This window comes from Prionailurus bengalensis, chromosome E1 (assembly GCF_016509475.1).
Source record: "Prionailurus bengalensis isolate Pbe53 chromosome E1, Fcat_Pben_1.1_paternal_pri, whole genome shotgun sequence".
NCBI lineage: Eukaryota > Metazoa > Chordata > Mammalia > Carnivora > Felidae > Prionailurus > Prionailurus bengalensis.
Window position 1 is genome coordinate 49,238,014 of NC_057347.1, and position 17,081 is coordinate 49,255,094.

The 17,081-nt window shown below is 53.5% G+C and overlaps 2 protein-coding genes across 6 annotated transcripts in view; one reads left to right on the forward strand and one right to left on the reverse strand.

Moving 5' to 3' along the window:
- Positions 1–16,586, forward strand: part of ARSG (arylsulfatase G) — a 69,617-nt gene extending 53,031 nt beyond the window's left edge. For both annotated transcript variants that reach the window (XM_043585095.1, XM_043585096.1), the window contains exons 9-11: positions 7,383–7,503; positions 12,183–12,273; positions 15,590–16,586. In XM_043585095.1, the coding sequence (XP_043441030.1) occupies positions 7,383–7,503; positions 12,183–12,273; positions 15,590–15,864 (487 nt within the window). In that variant the 3' untranslated portion in view covers positions 15,865–16,586. The remainder of the gene's footprint in view (positions 1–7,382; positions 7,504–12,182; positions 12,274–15,589) is intronic.
- WIPI1 (WD repeat domain, phosphoinositide interacting 1) overlaps positions 16,499–17,081 on the reverse strand; it is a 30,931-nt gene continuing 30,348 nt past the window's right edge. For all 4 annotated transcript variants that reach the window (XM_043585098.1, XM_043585097.1, XM_043585099.1 and 1 more), the window contains one exon: positions 16,499–17,020. In XM_043585098.1, coding sequence (XP_043441033.1) covers positions 16,973–17,020 — 48 coding nt within the window. In that variant the 3' untranslated portion in view covers positions 16,499–16,972. The remainder of the gene's footprint in view (positions 17,021–17,081) is intronic.

Genomic DNA, 17,081 nt, shown 5'->3' on the forward strand with positions numbered 1-17,081 from the left:
GCAAGCCATCCTCTGGGGATGATCTTGGTGACAAGAGGGGCCTGGGCGGGCTCTGTGGCCTTTGATGCAGAGTCATGGCGGTGGCTCCTGACGTCGGTGCTCTACCATCAGAGAGGTTAGCGGTAGCGTGTCCCTTTTTTTGTCTTGGGCCCGGCAGACGGGAGGGAATAGACCGCGTAAGCCACAATTGTTCCATCCTTGGGGGTAGGGCAGGTGTCCTCAGGGTGACCGCGGGAAGCCAACATATCGCCAGCAATCACACGGGCCCAAGAAAGGCACCTAGGTGTCCGCCTACCCTGCAGGGGAGGGAGAAGGAGGCGGCCCCACTGGGCTGGCCAGGAAAGAATGCACCTTTAGGTGAAGACATTCCTACCCGTGGCAAGGAAGCTTCTGCAGTGAGGTTGCTCCCTCTGTTCGAAGATCTCACCCTCGCTCTTAGCTCCCTGTTGAGGCAGATCCACGAGGCCCCTTCCTGGGCACAGCACGAGGCTGTGGTGGCCCTTCCGAGAGCGATTCCACTCAGGTGGGTAACCAAGACCCGTGATGGGAACGTGTCGCTCATCCAGATGGGGACTTCCTCTCTGTGGTTCTGTAGTCACTGGCAAGGGGGCGTGGCCGGGCGCTGCTCAGGGGCTCAGAGCTGTTGGTCTGGTCAGAGGCTAATTTACGAACCAGTTCTGTAGCCCAGTGGGCCGTGGCCTCAAGAACACGGCCTCTCAGAGGAAGACAAGCTCCCTGGGCTCCTTCCCGCATCCCCAGACCCGGTGGGGAGCCGGGACAGCCGTGAAGGCCAGGGGAAAGGAGGGGTTAACAGCTCTGACGGCCAGGGCGGGTGGGTAGGCACCGTCCCTGGCAGCCTGCGGGCCCCCACGACCCCACGTCAGCCCTGTGCCATCAGGGGGTGCAGGCAGGTGTGACCACGGCGAGCGCTGGAGTCTGTGATGTCAGGCCGGCCGGGAAGAGGGCCAGATGGACTGCTTTTTATGGGGCTGACTTGGTGCAGTCAGGCCAAGTGTTCACAGGCTGGGCTGGCTGCGCACGCACAAATAACTCGGCAAGCTCTCAAGTTCCGTCCCCGCACACCGAGCCCACGCTCCTCACGTGAGAAGGGCGTTTGCACCTATGGCCAACCACAGCGCCATGATACCACGGCACCGTGGCGTTCGTGGCCTAAGGCCCCGGAGGAGACAACGGACTGAGGCAACCGTTTGGTGACCCAAGAAAGTGAGTCTTGGTACAAGACCGCGTTTGCTCGACAGCTCCTGGAATTCTACTAGGACAGCGCTGATCCGTTACGTCGGCCCCTTCGGAGGATATTTTTTGGCATTAAAGTAGTCTCAGTTGAAGCAGGAAAGTTCATCTCCATAGAATTCACCCTCTGGCTGTTTCCTCACATAAATCCACCTAAAGCAGACTTGGGTGGAGCGTCCTTACTGTCAGGCCAGGCCACCAGGCGTCTACTGTTGTTTTCCATGACTCCTTCAGGGTCGGCTCTGAGGAGAATAGCCTTCAGATCCATTTTCAAGAAACCGATGGTACTTCATGTCCTTGGAAACCCCACCAGGCACTCCCTCCTCCCCCAGAGTACTTATCCCCTATTCTAGTTCTTTATTCCTCAGAGGGACATAGATCTCCTTGCAGACCAGAGGTAAGTCCCCTGAGCCATAGAGCTAAGGCCAGAATACCTTACACCTCAATTCTGGTGGCCCCGAGGAATTATGGGAAGAGAGTGGTCAGGTTGATACAAGTCCTCACATGAATGCAGAAAAGTGACAAATGCATGGGGGGGGGGGTGGCGAGGGAGGAGGGGTCCACACGAATTCCATTTTCCATTTGGTTCCCTTTTAGAGATAATCGCTGTTAATGTTCCAGCGTGCACCCGCGTAACGTAGCGAGGTCAAAGAAAGGTCTCGCACATGTCCTGACCCCGAAGCCCAGTGACACAATTACAGAGTGAGGGAAATTCATTTATTCCACAAATATTTATTGTTGTGTCCAGCTGTGGGCCAAGCGTTGCCCTAGGGACTGGGGATGGAGTAGCGAGCAAATCACACAGAAAGTTCCTGATGGTTAGGAGCTAACTTAGGAGGCCGGGGCTTTGGCGACATGTGTCGTAAGGGCCTGGTGGTTTGAACCTCAGCCTCTAATGCAGGTTAGCTCCACACTGGCACTGTTGACGTTCTGGGCAGGATCATTCTCTGTTGTGGGGGCCCGTCCTGTACATTGTAGGATATTGAATGGCATCCCTGGCCTCTACCCACTGAATGCCAGTGGCACCTTCACCCTGACCTGTGGCAACCGAAATGTTTCCAGGTGGGACCAGATGTGCCCTGGGAAGACACACTCATGCTGCTTGACGGCCGTGGCTTTTTTTTGTTTTTTAATTTTTTTTTTAACATTTATTTATTTTTGCGAGACAGAGTGCAAGTGGGGGAGGGGCAGAGAGAGGGGGAGACACCGAATCCAAAGCAGGCTCCAGGCTCTGAGGCTGTCGGAGTAGAGCCCGACGCGGGGCTCGAACTCACAGACCGCGAGATCGGGACCTGAGCCGAAGTCGGATGCTTTACCGACTGAGCCAGCCCAGCACCCCTGAGAGCCACAGCTTTGATGTGATGTCTCATAGCCGTATACAAAGACGTGAAGGTTATGCTCTGCATCTCTGAGCTGGGAGGCCACCGTCTCTATTCAGAGCAGAGAACCTCTCCTGCGATTACTGAGGCAACACGAGGTGGCCACATCTCCTTTGGGAAAACAGCTAAAGGTTCCGTTTAGCCTGGAGACCGGAGGGTCCTGGGGGGGGGGGGGGGGGGGGGGCTGGGCGGCTCTCTTCAGATGCCTGAAACGCAGCCGGTTGCGTGGAGGGCTGATTCACCTGCCTCTGTACCGTCTTGAGGCACACGTCTCGGAAGTGGAAGTTACAAGAAGGCCATGTTCACGTCAGTGCCCTGTGGTTCGGTGTCACCGTGAGAGCAAGGTCTAGCCACGCATCTCCTTTCCAAGTCTCCCACTCTTTCCTGCATCTAGCGGTGGGCAGTGGAGGGGGAGAGAGGGAGGGGCCTTGTGTGCACCCCCCCCACCTCCCGCTCCCAGCTATGCTCTGCTGTGGAACGGATATGCGTGCTTTGTGTCGGGCTCTTCTGATGCTCTGGGACCCCCGTGTCCCCTGAAAACAGTGCTCTTGGGTTCTTATACTGGCCTCTGAGAAGGACCGGAGTTAGGGGTCTGGGGGAAGCTGCAGCCCCTCAACGCTTCGCAGAGGGGCTTAGACCAGGAAGGGGTGGGTACCGAGTTTTCCCTGGGGTCACAAGAGGGAATTACAACAGGAAGAAACTTACAACTAAGCGCTAAAAAGGCACTGCCCCTCCCCCGCCTTTGCTCTTGATCCGGAGGAAGTTCTGTTCTCTCCTCCCTCTGTGTCCGGGCCCACGCACCCCCAATCCTTTCCTTGGCAACCTCCTTGCCACTTCCCGCTTCCCGCCCTCAGATCACACCGCCTTTTCCCAGCTATAATGTCCCCAGCTTCCAGGAAACACCTCCCTTCCCAGCCCTTCCCTCTGGCCCGGGATGCTCTCCCCCCAGGACAGCCCAGCACAGCGCCTGGGTTCCCATCCGCAGGCGTCCCAAGCCTGGGCTGTTGGGCCCAAGCAAGCTCCCAGCAGCTCTTCTGCTCCAGCCGGGCCCTCCTGCACCCTCCTCCCCACAGCCTGCTCTCCATGCCCGGGTCCCTGGGGTGACACCTTGCATGGGGACACAAATACGCACACTTCCTCGAACAACCTTCGGTGCCGTGGGCTGGCTGAAGCCATGTTAAGAAAAGAAGAAACTGGGGCGCCTGGGTGGCGCAGTCGGTTAAGCGTCCGACTTCAGCCAGGTCACGATCTCGCGGTCCGTGAGTTCGAGCCCCGCGTCAGGCTCTGGGCTGATGGCTCAGAGCCTGGAGCCAGTTTCCGATTCTGTGTCTCCCTCTCTCTCTGCCCCTCCCCCGTTCATGCTCTGTCTCTCTCTGTCCCAAAAATAAATAAACGTTGAAAAAAAAAATTTTTTTTTAAAAAAAAAAGAAAAGAAGAAACTATTCTCACATGGGCAACCGGCAAAGGTGTCCCCTGGCCCACTCTGATGGCAGCCTTTTGTGTCACTTCTCATAACCCCAGTGAAGTGTGGTTTTCCTCCCTCCAGAAGCCAAGGCCGACTGTCTCTTAGGCGAGGGAGGTGGAGGGCCGGGCCCAGGAGATTTTTTTTTTTTTTAATATTTATTTATTTTGAGAGAGAGAGAAAGAGGGCACAAGATGAGGAGGGGCAGAGAAAGAGGGAGACAGATGTTCCAAAGCGGGCTCCATGCTGTCAGCACAGAGCCCCACGCGGGGCTTGAACTCACGAACCATGAGATCATGACCTGAGCCAGAGTAAGACCAGCTGAGCCACCCAGGCTCAACCAGCTCAACCAGCTGAGCCACCCAGGTGCCCCGGGACACGTGAGATTTTTAACTTCTTCTAAAATCAGAAGGGGGGAAAAAAAGAACTTTTCAGTTGAAGACAATGGTTTAATATATATTATTTATATATGCATCTTTCTGTCAATACAGATATGAAATATGATTTTTAGTATTTCGTACGGAAGCAGGGGCCCAGGAAGGCCCAAGTTCCCATATATCCCACAAAAGTCAGAACGTGGTCCTGCCCAAAGCCCCCATCCCAAGTATCACCAGCCACAGAAACTTGAAAATGTAGACTTTTTTTTTTTTTTTTTTTTTGGTCTCTTTCTTGAAGGTTTCAAAGACTGTCAGGACCAGTTTCTTAGGTGGGGTTTGAGGTTTGGAGCAGCTGGGGTCCCTTTGGTGGCCTCCCTAGGACCAGTGTTGTCTCTAAGCTCAAGCTGAGTCTGCGGGCCCAGCCCCGGGATGGTATGGGGACTGTGTGTGCCCTCCTCTGGGCCTGACCTCGGGGGCTCGGCTTCCTCCATTACAGAAGGAAAGACTTTGGAACGGCCTGAGCTTGGCAGTAATTCTGGATTGGCCAGTCATCGGAGATGTTGAAGATTTTCTCGTGGGCCAAAGGTTTTCTCTGTGCTCTGGGCGGATGAAGTCCCTCTGAGGATCCTGACGCATGAATTCTGAGACGTTAAGGTTCCCTGAACATGAGACTTTAGTGCTTTATTTCATTAGAATGTGAAGCCTCATGATACAGGGGAGAAAACCGAAGATGGAAAGAGAAAGCATGCCATCCATTCCAGCCTGACACAGACCCTGTGTTTCCTGCTCGCTGGTGACCCATCTGCAATGCCGGTGTCCTTTAGGGGTGCAGCTTCGAGAAAGCTCAAACAAACGGCCCCAGCCGCCGCCGCCTTTTCGGACTGCGTTGCTCCGCACTGCCCGGTCTGTAGCAGGATCCTTGGACTCCGGACAGGTTTCTGGACTGTGCCGTACTCTGGCCATGCTTACTCTGCACTCCTTGGCTTTGCCTGTGTGGGGTGCCCAGCCCCTGGGACACGTATCTCGAGAGATAAGCCACTAGCTATGTGGATCCTGAACACAGAAGGCAAACCAGAAACAATCCGTGCCATCGTCCGGGGAGAGATTCTGTCCGGGATTCTAGGCGGAGCCTCATGGCGAGCCCCTTCTGCAGCCCCTCTTGGGCGGGCAGAGAGGCTTGTTCCCGGACCTCCCGGTGGTGGCAGCGGGGCAGGTGGCCCCTGAGGCCTCCCTCAGAGCGTGCCTGAAGTTTGGTGCTGTGCCCAGCCTCCGGCGAACCAGGGCCTCTATCTGGGGGAGTACTCCTCACCTTGGCCTGCCCGCCTGACTGCATCACATCCCGCTGACTCAGTTGGCCTGGCCCTCAGATAAACAGCTTTGTTGAAAGGACGGTCCATTTGTTTACGCTGGAGAGTTTTTTTCTGATGAAACACAGCAGGCTGGTGGGCGATGTGCCCCATAATAGAGTCAAGTTGCACCGCGTGACTTAAAAACTCACATTAACAAAACCCACCAAAACGGTAACAGTGGCTGCCTTTGGGTGATGGACGCTTTCTGCGTTGTTCTCTCTTTTATATTTCTGGGTGTTCTATTTCTTTTCCCCCACTGTAAACATTTATTACTATTTTGTAATGGGGAAGAAATCACTGAAATAAAGGGGGTGGAACGTTTCACATACCATGGCATTTTAATTAAAAAAAAATTTTTTTTTATATTTATTTTTGAGAAAGAGAGAGACAGAGTGTGAGCAGGGAAGGGGCAGAGAGAGGGAGAAACAGCCTCAGGCTGTGAGCTGTCAGCACAGAGCGCCTTGAGGGGCTTGAACCTATAAACCGTGAGATCATGACCCGAACTGAAGTCGGACCGTCAACCGACTGAGCCACCTAAGCGCCCCTTAATTTTTTTTTAATGTTTAGTTATTTTTGAGAGAGAGAGAGAGACAGAACGTGAGCATAGGAGGGGCAGAGAGAGCGGGAGACACAGAATCCGACGCAGGCTCCAGGCTCTGAGCTGTCAGCACAGAACCCGACGCGGGGCTCGAACCCACAAACCACGAGATCACGACCTGAGCCAGAGTCAGATGCTCAACTGACTGAGCCACCCAGGTCCCCCTTAATTTTTTTTTTTTAATGTTTAGTTACTTTTGAGAGAGAGACAGACAGAGACGGAGTGTAAGCGGGGTAGGGGCAGAGAGAGAGAGACGCACAGAATCCGACGCAGGCTCCAGGCTCTGAGCTGTCAGCACAGAGCCCAACATGGGGCTCGAACCCACGAACCACGAGATCATGACATGAGCCAGAGTCGGACACTCAACTGACTGAGCCACCCAGGTGCCCCGCCATGGCATTTTAAACAAAGACTGAATATTTGTGACACAGAGACCCAGAGCAGGAATAATGACGTGAACATTCTCTAGCAGATGCCTGTTACACGTGGTTCCCTCTCAGCCAGTGGCTGTGGCCTCGCTGGTGACAGGTAGAGCCTCTTGGTTCTTAGATCCATAGGGTAGCCCTTGTGAATAACGATGACACAAATACCATCATCTTCTACATGTCTCATCTATGTGTTTCATCCATGTGATACCCTGTGAGGTGGGCACTATTATGATCATGCCCATTTTAGAGAATGGAAAATGGAGGCATTGAGAAGACAGGTAGGTATAACTCTGGGGTTTGAGACCCGGTAACACTTGGCCACAGAGCCTGGGTGCTAAACCACAGTGCCATTCTGCCTTTTGTAGGAGCAGAAATCCAGGTGGGACCTGAAGGAAGGACCGGCAGGCAGAGGAGGCAGACCATATGGGAGGATGTCGGTGCTCAGTCTGGGCTGGTTTGGGTGGGCCTTGACCACAGCATGGGCCAGGGAGAGAGTCTGGGAGTAGCTGGGGCCAACGCCGTCTTGTTCTTCCTGCAGTGTGCTGGACATCTTCCCCACTGTGGTGGCCCTGGCTGGGGCCAGCCTGCCCCAAGACCGGCACTTTGACGGCTTGGATGCCTCTTCTGTGCTTTTTGGCTGGTCGCAGACTGGGCACCGGGTAAGTGGAGGAGGTGTGCGCCCCTCACCGGCTCTACAGGGGCTTGGGCTGCTGCTTCTCATCCGGGGCCACCTTTGTGGGAAGAGAACCATCCTGGGAACGTGCATGCCAGCGGCCCCTCCCGATCTAGTTTAAGAACCCCCGACGGATTAATCCTTTGAGACAAAGCTCTCTTTCCACCCCTCTCCCCCTCTTTTTCCCTGTGATCAATCCAGCTTGTCAATCCAGACTTACATTGGACAGTCTGGCTTAGAGTGGGTGTGTATAGAGGTGCTTCTCGCCCGTAACATACGATTTTTTTCCGCAGTGACTTGTCTGACACATCGTAGGCCCCTGGCACATTTTTGTTGGACGGGGTGGCTGACTAGCCAGAGTGACTTGGGTATTGTGGGACTCCCCGACTAGAATGGAACTTCCCGAAGGCAGGGATCTCCCCCAGAATTCTCAGTGCACCTAACTGGGCCAGCACCCAGCCGGCTGTAAGTGTGCATTTGACGAAGAAATGAATGAACATTCCCCCTGGCTCCTGGAAGGCCCGGCCTGTGGCCCTACAGCCCCTGCTCCAGCTTTGGGGTTCTGCTCCCCAGCACCCCAGGGTCCCCTCTTCACGTGCACTGAGGCATTAGTCGGCGGTGACAGCCAGGAAGTGCCGGCCCCGACGGCCTTTCCAGGTCATTTCCGTGTGTTTTCCTTTCACCAAAAGGAAGAGGAAGTGGGAGGAGGGAACCCCAAGCACCTCTGTGAGGCCCGGTGAGCACATGGCTTCTGAGTTAGGGACCCGCACATCAAAGGGTCTATTTGTGTCTTCACCCGAGGTTCACACGGAAGTGACTCAAATGCGCTGCTCGGATGTGGCCGGTGGTTTGTGACGCGGCCCCCCCGCCACGGAGCCCCGAGGGGGCCATCCGTGCTTCCGAGAGCGTTCCTGCAGTTTCTAGGGGTTGTCTGACGCTGCCTGAAATGCCCTCTGAGCAAGTACTGCTTCTCCCGGGACACCCAACCTTCTAGAGCTGCCCAGGCTTCCAGGCTGAGCCCCACCGCTGGGGAGCTGCAAAGAGCAGGAAGATGGTTTCCGCCTCCGGACTGGACGTTCGCAGTGTGTGACCCCGGGGGGTTATCGAAGACGTCAGTGGAGAGGTGCTCCTGAGTGTTTATCACCACGGCTACTAATAGAATCATTGGGGTCACCAGGAAGTGCTTCAAGGACTCCGGACTCCTTGACGCGGCCGCTCCTGCCTGTGGAAGCCAGAACCTTCGCGCTCACTTCCGCTCTCAGAGGGGAGAGCGGTCCCTCTCTCTAGGTGCAGCTCTTTCTTCTGCAGAGTCATGCTCAGGGCCTAACAGTTACTGGCCTAGTGTCCGACAGGGTTGGTCCCGGCAGGGGGAGTAGAGGCAGGCCCCAACACTGGTTGGGGTTTTCGTGGGGACAGATGATGTGTGGTAAGGCGGCTGGAGTGGGGGCTGGCTTGCTCCCTGACCACACCGCAGGGCCCAGAAGGAAACAGCCACCACTTACTGCTTGCAGGAAGCTGCTGATAGCATCTTCAAGAGCAAAGGCCCTGGGGTGCTGGCCCCTGCAGGCTATACCCAGCCTCCCAGAGCTCTGGATTCCCTGCAGAGCCGTGAAGATGCTGCAGATAAGATTGTTTGGAGTTTGAGGGCAACCCAGGTAATTGTTGGCCCTGAATTGGTCTTTTCTGCTCACCTGCTGAAAAGACTAGAGTAAAGCGTCCAGAATTTGCTGAACAGAGGGGAGGTCGGAGGCCGGGAGGTACAGTGAGTGATGATAGAGACATACACGCACGTACTATGTGTATACGCACACATACAGGTCTCCGCGTGTGATTTTTTTTTTAAACTTTTATTATTTTCTATTAAAACAATGTTTTCTTAACGTTTATTTATCATTGAGAGAGAGAAAGAGAGAGATAGCACAAGTCAGGGAGGGGCCGAGAGAGAGAGGGAGTCACAGAATCCGAAGCAGGCTCCAGGCTCCGAGCTGTCTGCACAGAGCCCGACGCGGGGCTCGGACCCACGCCCCGTGAGATCATGACCTGAGCCGGAGTCAGAGGCTTAACTGACGGAGCCACCCAGGCGCCACCGCATGTAATTTTTACTAAACACAATTTGGTTGTGTTCACACTCAGGTGTGTTCTGGGCATGCAAGGATTCTAACCTGGCTTAGTTTAGAAAACCATTCCAGTTTCAAGAAGCTCAGAGTGACTCCTCAGATGCTCATCTCAAAACAATATGCAAATACAGCTCAGCCATTCGGTCCTTCCCTATTTTGCAAATGAAGTAACCGCCCGGGTAAAGAGCTGAAGCCACCTAAGGCTAAGGCGTAGCTCCTTGGCCCCCCCCCTCCCCACACCCCCCCAGGCCCCGTGCGGACAGGTTTAAGGGCACGTAATGGGTCTGCAGTCTTCCTACTGTGCGGTCTTTTCACTACCCGCTTCAGAGGACGGGTGGGACGTGGGGTGGTGTTGAAAATGTGCAACAGAGGCGGCCAGGCTGCCCGCTCTTGCATCCTGCCGAGCCTTCTGCTTCTCATCTTGATGGGCCCGGGTCTGGGCACGGAGGGCAACCGCAAGGCGGGGGAGGGCGCCTCAGAGATCCTGCTTCGTGCTTGCCTGACTCCCTGGTGGAAGCTGGAGTTCGTCACGTTACCACCGGTCAAGTCGTACCTCCGCCCCAGGTTGCCAACCGCCGAGGCCAAAAATTGCCCACAAAGAGGAAGGCGTCTTTAATGGCTCTTCACCTGCCAGTCCAGACTGGTCTGGGGCTGCTGTGGGTCAGAAAATGCGTGGCACCTCCCTGGAGGCCATACACCGGGGAGACCTGAGCAGGGGCTGGTCTCTGGAGCTCCGGTCCGATCACTTCTCTTAGGGAGGCCCCTAGTGGTGAAAGACGCCATCCCCATCCGGAGTGGCTGCCCCCTTTTGGAGCCGGCTTTGCAGCCCCACCTGATGGGACTGGGGAGCCTTCCTTTTGTGTGTGTGTGGGGGGGGGCGTTACCACATAAGCACCAGCCTCTGGGGCCTAAGGGAGCCGCTCACCTGCTTCAAACAACAAAACAGAATGAAACAAAGCAAACAGGTAAGAAAGGCAACCAAGAAGGTGCAACATGTCTGCAGAAGATAAAAGTTATCTTTGAAGTGGGGACCCACCCTGGAGAGGACCTGTCTTAGGCTGTGATTCATGTATCGGTTTGCCAACCCTCTTCCTATGTGGGTGTAAACAACGCCGTGGCCAGTCTGCACAACAAAACCCACGCCCTCCTGTTTCTGAGAGGGAGCCATCCGGAAGTTTTGCTTCCTCTTCCTCTTGGATTTTGGAAGTTGCCTCTGGTAACGCTGCACAAATATCCTGGACGTAGCAGCCCACCCTTCTGGAGTGTCTGTCACCGAGACCCAAATACTGTCAACGATTTGAACCAGCGGACCGCGACTCCCATCTTCTGGAGGTCTGAGGACCTCCTTGATGGGCAGACAGTAGGTTTTCCAAGTCCCCCCACTTTCCGCCTCCGCCAGAAGGAAACCCAGTGGCCTCCCGCAGTGAGAGGCTTGGCTTCCTGCTGGGCGGGCAGAGGAGTGAGTTTTGAGTTACGACTTCTTTTCCTGTTTGGAAGGAGCCTGCTGTCATCATGCTGGCTGGGGACCTTGCAGGGACTGTCACGAGAGCCCAGCACGGAAGCTGCAGGTGCGGGAGGGACCCCGCCCTCGGTGGCATCCTCCGAGAGCCCGGAAAAACTTGGGGGGACAGCTGTTTACTGCTCCAACAGATGTTTCTCGCTCTTTTTTTTTTAGTAGCCCCATGGAAACTTTGAATCACATAAGCGTCTTTGCAGTGATATATATTGGTCATGATTCATACCAGGGCGGTCTCACGCATCCAGCACCAACCCACCAACCCACCAAGGACACTGGTTGTTTATTTTCTACCGAATCCTGCCCTTGGCACGCCTGAATTCGGTGTTTCCATTCTGTAGGGCGATTCTTTCATCGATGGCCCGATGACGGGGAATTTCCTCAGTCCGAGGAGGGCAGGATTGAGTCAGGGAGTGAGGACATCTGTGTTCGGAGGTTAGGCTGTGCCCAGTTCTGCAGAAATCACGCCGAGCTGTCCTCTCAAGGACATGCCATCCTTGCTTGAGGGAGAGTTAGAACATTAACTGGATGCCAAGAAGCCGTGTTTCCAAGGAGCACCCGCGTCAGAATCCCTGGAACTGTCTGTAAGCCGTGCAGATTCCCAGGCCCCGTCTTGAACCTGAAGGGTGGGACACAGCCACCTGCGGCCCCGCCCTCAGGATGGTCCTGCACCTGGTTTAGAGAACACGTACTGTGCTGCCTTGAAATTGTTCGATTTCGAACGAGGTTTCTCTCTTTCATTTTGCACCGGACCCTGCGAATTCTGCAGCTGGTACCGGGGGCCTAGGAGTCTGACCAGAGTTGCAGCCCATTCTGATTAATTAACTTGCCAAGGAGCTATTTCCTGCCCTCCTCCCCCCCCCCCCCCCCCCAAGCATTGGCCAGCGTGGACTACAGGCCTGTGTCTGTCAGTGTTTGGGGCCGTGGTGGGTGGGATGGACCGGCCACCGTGACAGAGAAAGGAATGCCTTCCAGGAAGCAGGGGGGGCATGGTTGACGGGTTAGGAAGCTCTCTCTGCTGCTCTCTCTCAGGTGCTGTTTCACCCCAACAGTGGGGCGGCTGGAGAGTATGGAGCCCTTCAGACCGTCCGCCTGGAACAACACAAGGCCTTTTACGTCACCGGTGAGTCAGGGGCACCCACCTGGATCCACCCTCTGGCCTCCAGGAATGAGTGTGGGCTGCCCTCCCTCAGGGAGCCCTCAGCACCCCCCTCCCCCCACCACCCCAGGACAGACCCTCTGCACCCACAAATACGAAAACAAGGTCTTTGTACTCTGCGCCCGAATTTCTAGCAAGCTCAGAGCTAGTCCGCACACTGACCAGAAGGACTCTCACTCCACTGTTAGGCTTTAAATGCCAGTTTGGCAGAATGTTAAATGGAAGCTTGGAGATATTTTAAGGTGTAATTTACTAGACAATAGACTGTTTCAGAGAATAGACTCTAGAGGTCTAGTTAGCAAACCGACAGAAGTCTCTCTGCTGCTTGATTCGCTCGGTGACGGTCTTAAATGTATATTTTAGAAATGTGATGCTGGGTCAGGATGGTTCTCAAAATCTTCCCAGGGGCTTCTGGCTGCGAACAGAATTCAGGCTCCTTCCATACCGGGTCGCTCGACTTTTCTGGTGTCGGTTCTCCAAGAGCAACCACCTTCTTCCTTGGCCTTCTATCAAGATCTCTTTCAGCGTTTAGGGCCTCACATCAAATCCTAGTACCTCGGTCATAAAACTCCCTCTCATCTTCTCAGCTGGGTACGATCTGGAGAAACTCTGGTGATGATCACGTTCTGCCCTATATGCCAGCCATTGGGGTACATGTTTTATTTTCCCTACTAGTTTTTTTTTTAATTTTTTTTTTAACGTTTATTCAGTTTTGAGAGACAGAGACAGAGCACGAGTGGGGCAGGGGCAGAGAGAGAGGGAGACACAGAATCCGAAGCAGGCTCCGGGCTCCGAGCTGTCAGCACAGAGCCTGACTCGGGGCTCGAACTCAAGAACCGTGAGATCATAACCTGAGCCGAAGTCGGCCACTTAACTGACTGAGCCACCCAGGCGCCCCCCTCCCTTACTGGTTTTGAGCTCTCTGAACCCAGAGCTTTGTAAGATCTTTTATTTTTCTTGTCTTTAAGTGCTGAGCACAGTTTCTCGTGTCCCGCAGGAACCCTAAAATTTTTCTCCGAGTGAATGAAAAACGAACACACAAAAACATAAACAAAACAAAACCAGACCCGGGACCTGGTGTGGATTTCAATTTGATTCAGTTATTTAATGTGAGAGTGTTCCAAAGCATTATATAATAAAGAACAGAAATTATTTTCCCCGAGTATAAATACGTGATCCTGAAGAAAATGTGCCATAAAAACACAAGTTCTTTGAGTTCAGAACTTGAGGGATATTAAAAATGCCACAAAGACTCTTTTGATTCTCCAAAACCTAAAATGCAAACCAGTCAGATATTTGTTATGCTTTTGGATGGAAAATTTCTAGATTACAGTCCTTACATTACATTATCTCAGAGGTATGGCTTCTCCAGGCTGAGTTAATTTCAGAAGTCAAGACCTTGCCAAAAAAGCCCTTGGGACCACAGTGCTGGAATCCTAAATGTTACTATGAAGTAATCGGACCGTTTAAAACCATCACAATCAGACAATTAGGATGCCCAGGGGAGGCCTCTTCTGAGGAGTCACCAAAGTCCCGGCAGAGTTAGCACGAGGACGACAGACATCTCAACAGCTGGGCGCCGGGGGTGGAGAGTGTGACATGTTCTGATCCCTCCCTTCCCTTCCTCTTTGGAAAGTCTGCATCCTGGTTACTTAAAGCTGCTTTTGGATAAACGAGCTGTCTTGACCTCTATCTACTACATTAGATTAGAGAAAGATTTGGAGGAGGTTTCTTCACAGATTTTGAGGCGTCCCCCCCTTCTGGCTCCCTCCTTCCTGGATTTCACCCATCGATTTTCTTCTGTTGTGGGAGTCCTGAGCTCTGATACCTTGATATTCCCCTGATGCCCCAAGCCAAAGAGAGGATAGTCTTCTTGGGCCGAGCTGCACAGACTGGGTGGTGTCCCCAGGGGAATGAAACTCTTGAACTCAGACCCAACCCATGGTGACCTCTGCCTTTCAATGATCAAATTATTTTGTTTCTGCCTGCCTCCGTGATTTTCTGGTGCCTTCGATTGTTGGGGTTTTTTCCCCCAAATTTGTTGCCTAGAATTTGTAATTGTTACCCACGTGGGGTCCTATGCAAGCTATTTCATTATTCTGTGAGGTGGAAATCTTTAATTTTTATAAGGAGTCCATCCAAACCCTTGCTCGACTGACTGCAAACCTCATGTCCCGTGCCCTTGACTGGCAATGAAGAAAAGCCAAATTCTAGGCAAAGACAGTGATTCTCAACTTTCTGCTGACCGACCCAGGTGTCAACCACGAGAGGAAAACCATTAATGAAGGGCTGTGCGACTTGCCCATTCTTCTCTCCCTGTAAGAGGAGCCACTAGAGAAATTTCTCTCACACCTCAGCGAGAAGGAGCAATTGATAAGTTTCCACCTTCTGGTTTGGCTGCTAAGAAGCTCGGGGGCAAAGTAGGTGTTCAGGAATTCCTGTATTTCTTAAAAAAGATATGTTTAACTATTTATTTTTGTGTATGAGAGACAGAGAGCGCGCGTATGAGCAGGGGAGGGGCCAAGAGACGGGGTGACACAGAATGTGAAGCCGGTTCCAGGCTCTGAGCTGTCAGCACAGAGCCCGACGCCGGGCTCGAACTCACGAACTGTGAGATCACGACCTGAGCGAAGTCAGATGCTTAACCGACTGACCAACCCCGGCACCCCGGGGAGTTCCTGTATTTCTGATGGCCGTCCTTTGCCTTGACTCCTTTTGTTGACTCAGTTGCATTACATTGATTTCTACCAGATGCCTGAACTACTTTTTGTATGGAAAAGGACAAGAACCTGAGTCGTGACAGCTAAGGATGCCGCTCTCCATTTTTGTTCCGGCTCCCCTGAGGCTGCCTCGACAGCCAGATTCCGGTTTCAACAAGAATCTCAACTACAACCCAAAGTGCAATTACTCACCTTGCCTTCCCGCCCAGTCCACCAAACTGAGTATCTCTGGTATTCCAGAAATGAATTTTTGCGGAAAAAAAAAAGAAAAAAAGAAAAAACCGAATTTACTCGCCAAGGGTGGAGACCGGAGATACTCGATTGGCTGCTGTGCGGGCCCTGAAGGCAAGTCCGGGAGAAGTTCCAGATCATTCTGGAAGGCAGGAGCATCCCTGGGATGAGCAGCCGGAACCCCAAGGCGCTTTCTTTGACGGGGAGAACAGTCATTCGAACATACGAGTCCTGCTCTGTTTGCCTTGATTTATAATCCATCACCTTCTCTTTCCAGCACGGGGCCAAAGCTGGGTTTGATGGGGTGTTTGCTGTCACCCTCTCTCTAGGCGGAGCCAAAGCCTGTGACGGGAAGGTCGGGCCCCCGCGGCTTCATGAGCCTCCCCTCATTTTTAACCTGGAAGAGGATGTTGCGGAAGCCGAGCCTCTAGAAGAAGGCAGTGCTGAGTACGAGCGCGTCTTGCCCGAGGTCAGACAGGTCCTGGCGGACGTGCTTGTGGACATTGCTGGTGACAAGACGTCCAGGGCGGATTACACTCGGGATCCTTCGGTGACCCCCTGCTGTGATCCCCACCGAAAGGCCTGCCGCTGTCACACCACCTGACCCATTTCCCCCCCACTGTCCTCCCTGCATGCCGCCTTGGGAGGGGGGTGGGGACGGCTGTGCCGAGCCGAGCCGAGCCGAGCCGTAGGGAAAGGCACACAGGCTTTGGAGTCAGGCCGGGCTCAGGCCCCAGCTTCGGAACGTGGGCCGTCACTGAACCCACAGCTTTCGAGCTCATTCTGAGGACCAAGGAGGCACTATATGCAAATGACTGCCACATCACGTGACGCGGAACAGGCACTGGATGCATTTTAGTTTCCTTTCCTTTCTACGCACCGGGTTTTGCTGGTCGTCTTAGCATAGATTCATGCCAGCTGGGATCTAGGGCAGCACTTTTCCATCTTTAATACGCATACGTGTCACCTGGGATCCCTCGAGAGTGCAGATTCTGACTCAGTAGTTGCCCGAGACGCTCCATTTCCGGGCAGCTCCTGGGGGAAATGCCCTGAGTAGCACAGGTGCAGACTAGACAAAGCTAGACGTTTCCGGGTCTCAGAGCAGGCGAGCCCACGGATACATCCGTGGCACTCCCTGTCTCCTCTCGCTCCCCCTTAAAGATCAAATGATGGTATTTTAAAGATTGTAAGCATTCCTTCTGCCTCCTAAAACCAGGAAGAAATGAACGTCTAAAACCTCAAGAACACATTGCCATGATTTTATTATAAGTGTCCTAAATGGGACTCCAAGGTAATAAATGTTTCATTCCAATCACTGCAAAAATACTTTGCCTGGCTAAAAGCAGTCTCTCTATATGTCATATACAAGAAATACAATTCAAAGAGGTTTTCCTATACGTACATTTTTACATGGCATACATTTAAAAAGGATGCCCTTGTTCATATAAAGTTCCGGCTATAGACCAACGTGGTTAGTGAGCATCGACGCGATGGCTGTAACATATTTCATATAGTCTCTCCCATGCCTGCTGGCAACCGGGGCGGAGGAGAGTTTGGTGAGCAGTGGACCGCGTCCCGTGGCTTAAGCAGGCGGCACCTGGGATTCCTGCCCCCCTTTCTGCGCACACAATTGTACTCCATTCTTCCACCTTCCTTGTTTTCTCCACAACCACCTGACAGGGGGTGTCCTGCTTTCTGAGGTGCGCTTCTCATCATGACTGCTTCGTTTTGCCCTTCTGACTTCCACGGCACAAGATTATCTACCAAAATCAAAACAGAACGGCCTTAACTCTTTCCGGGAAGAGACTGGTAGGCAGGCTG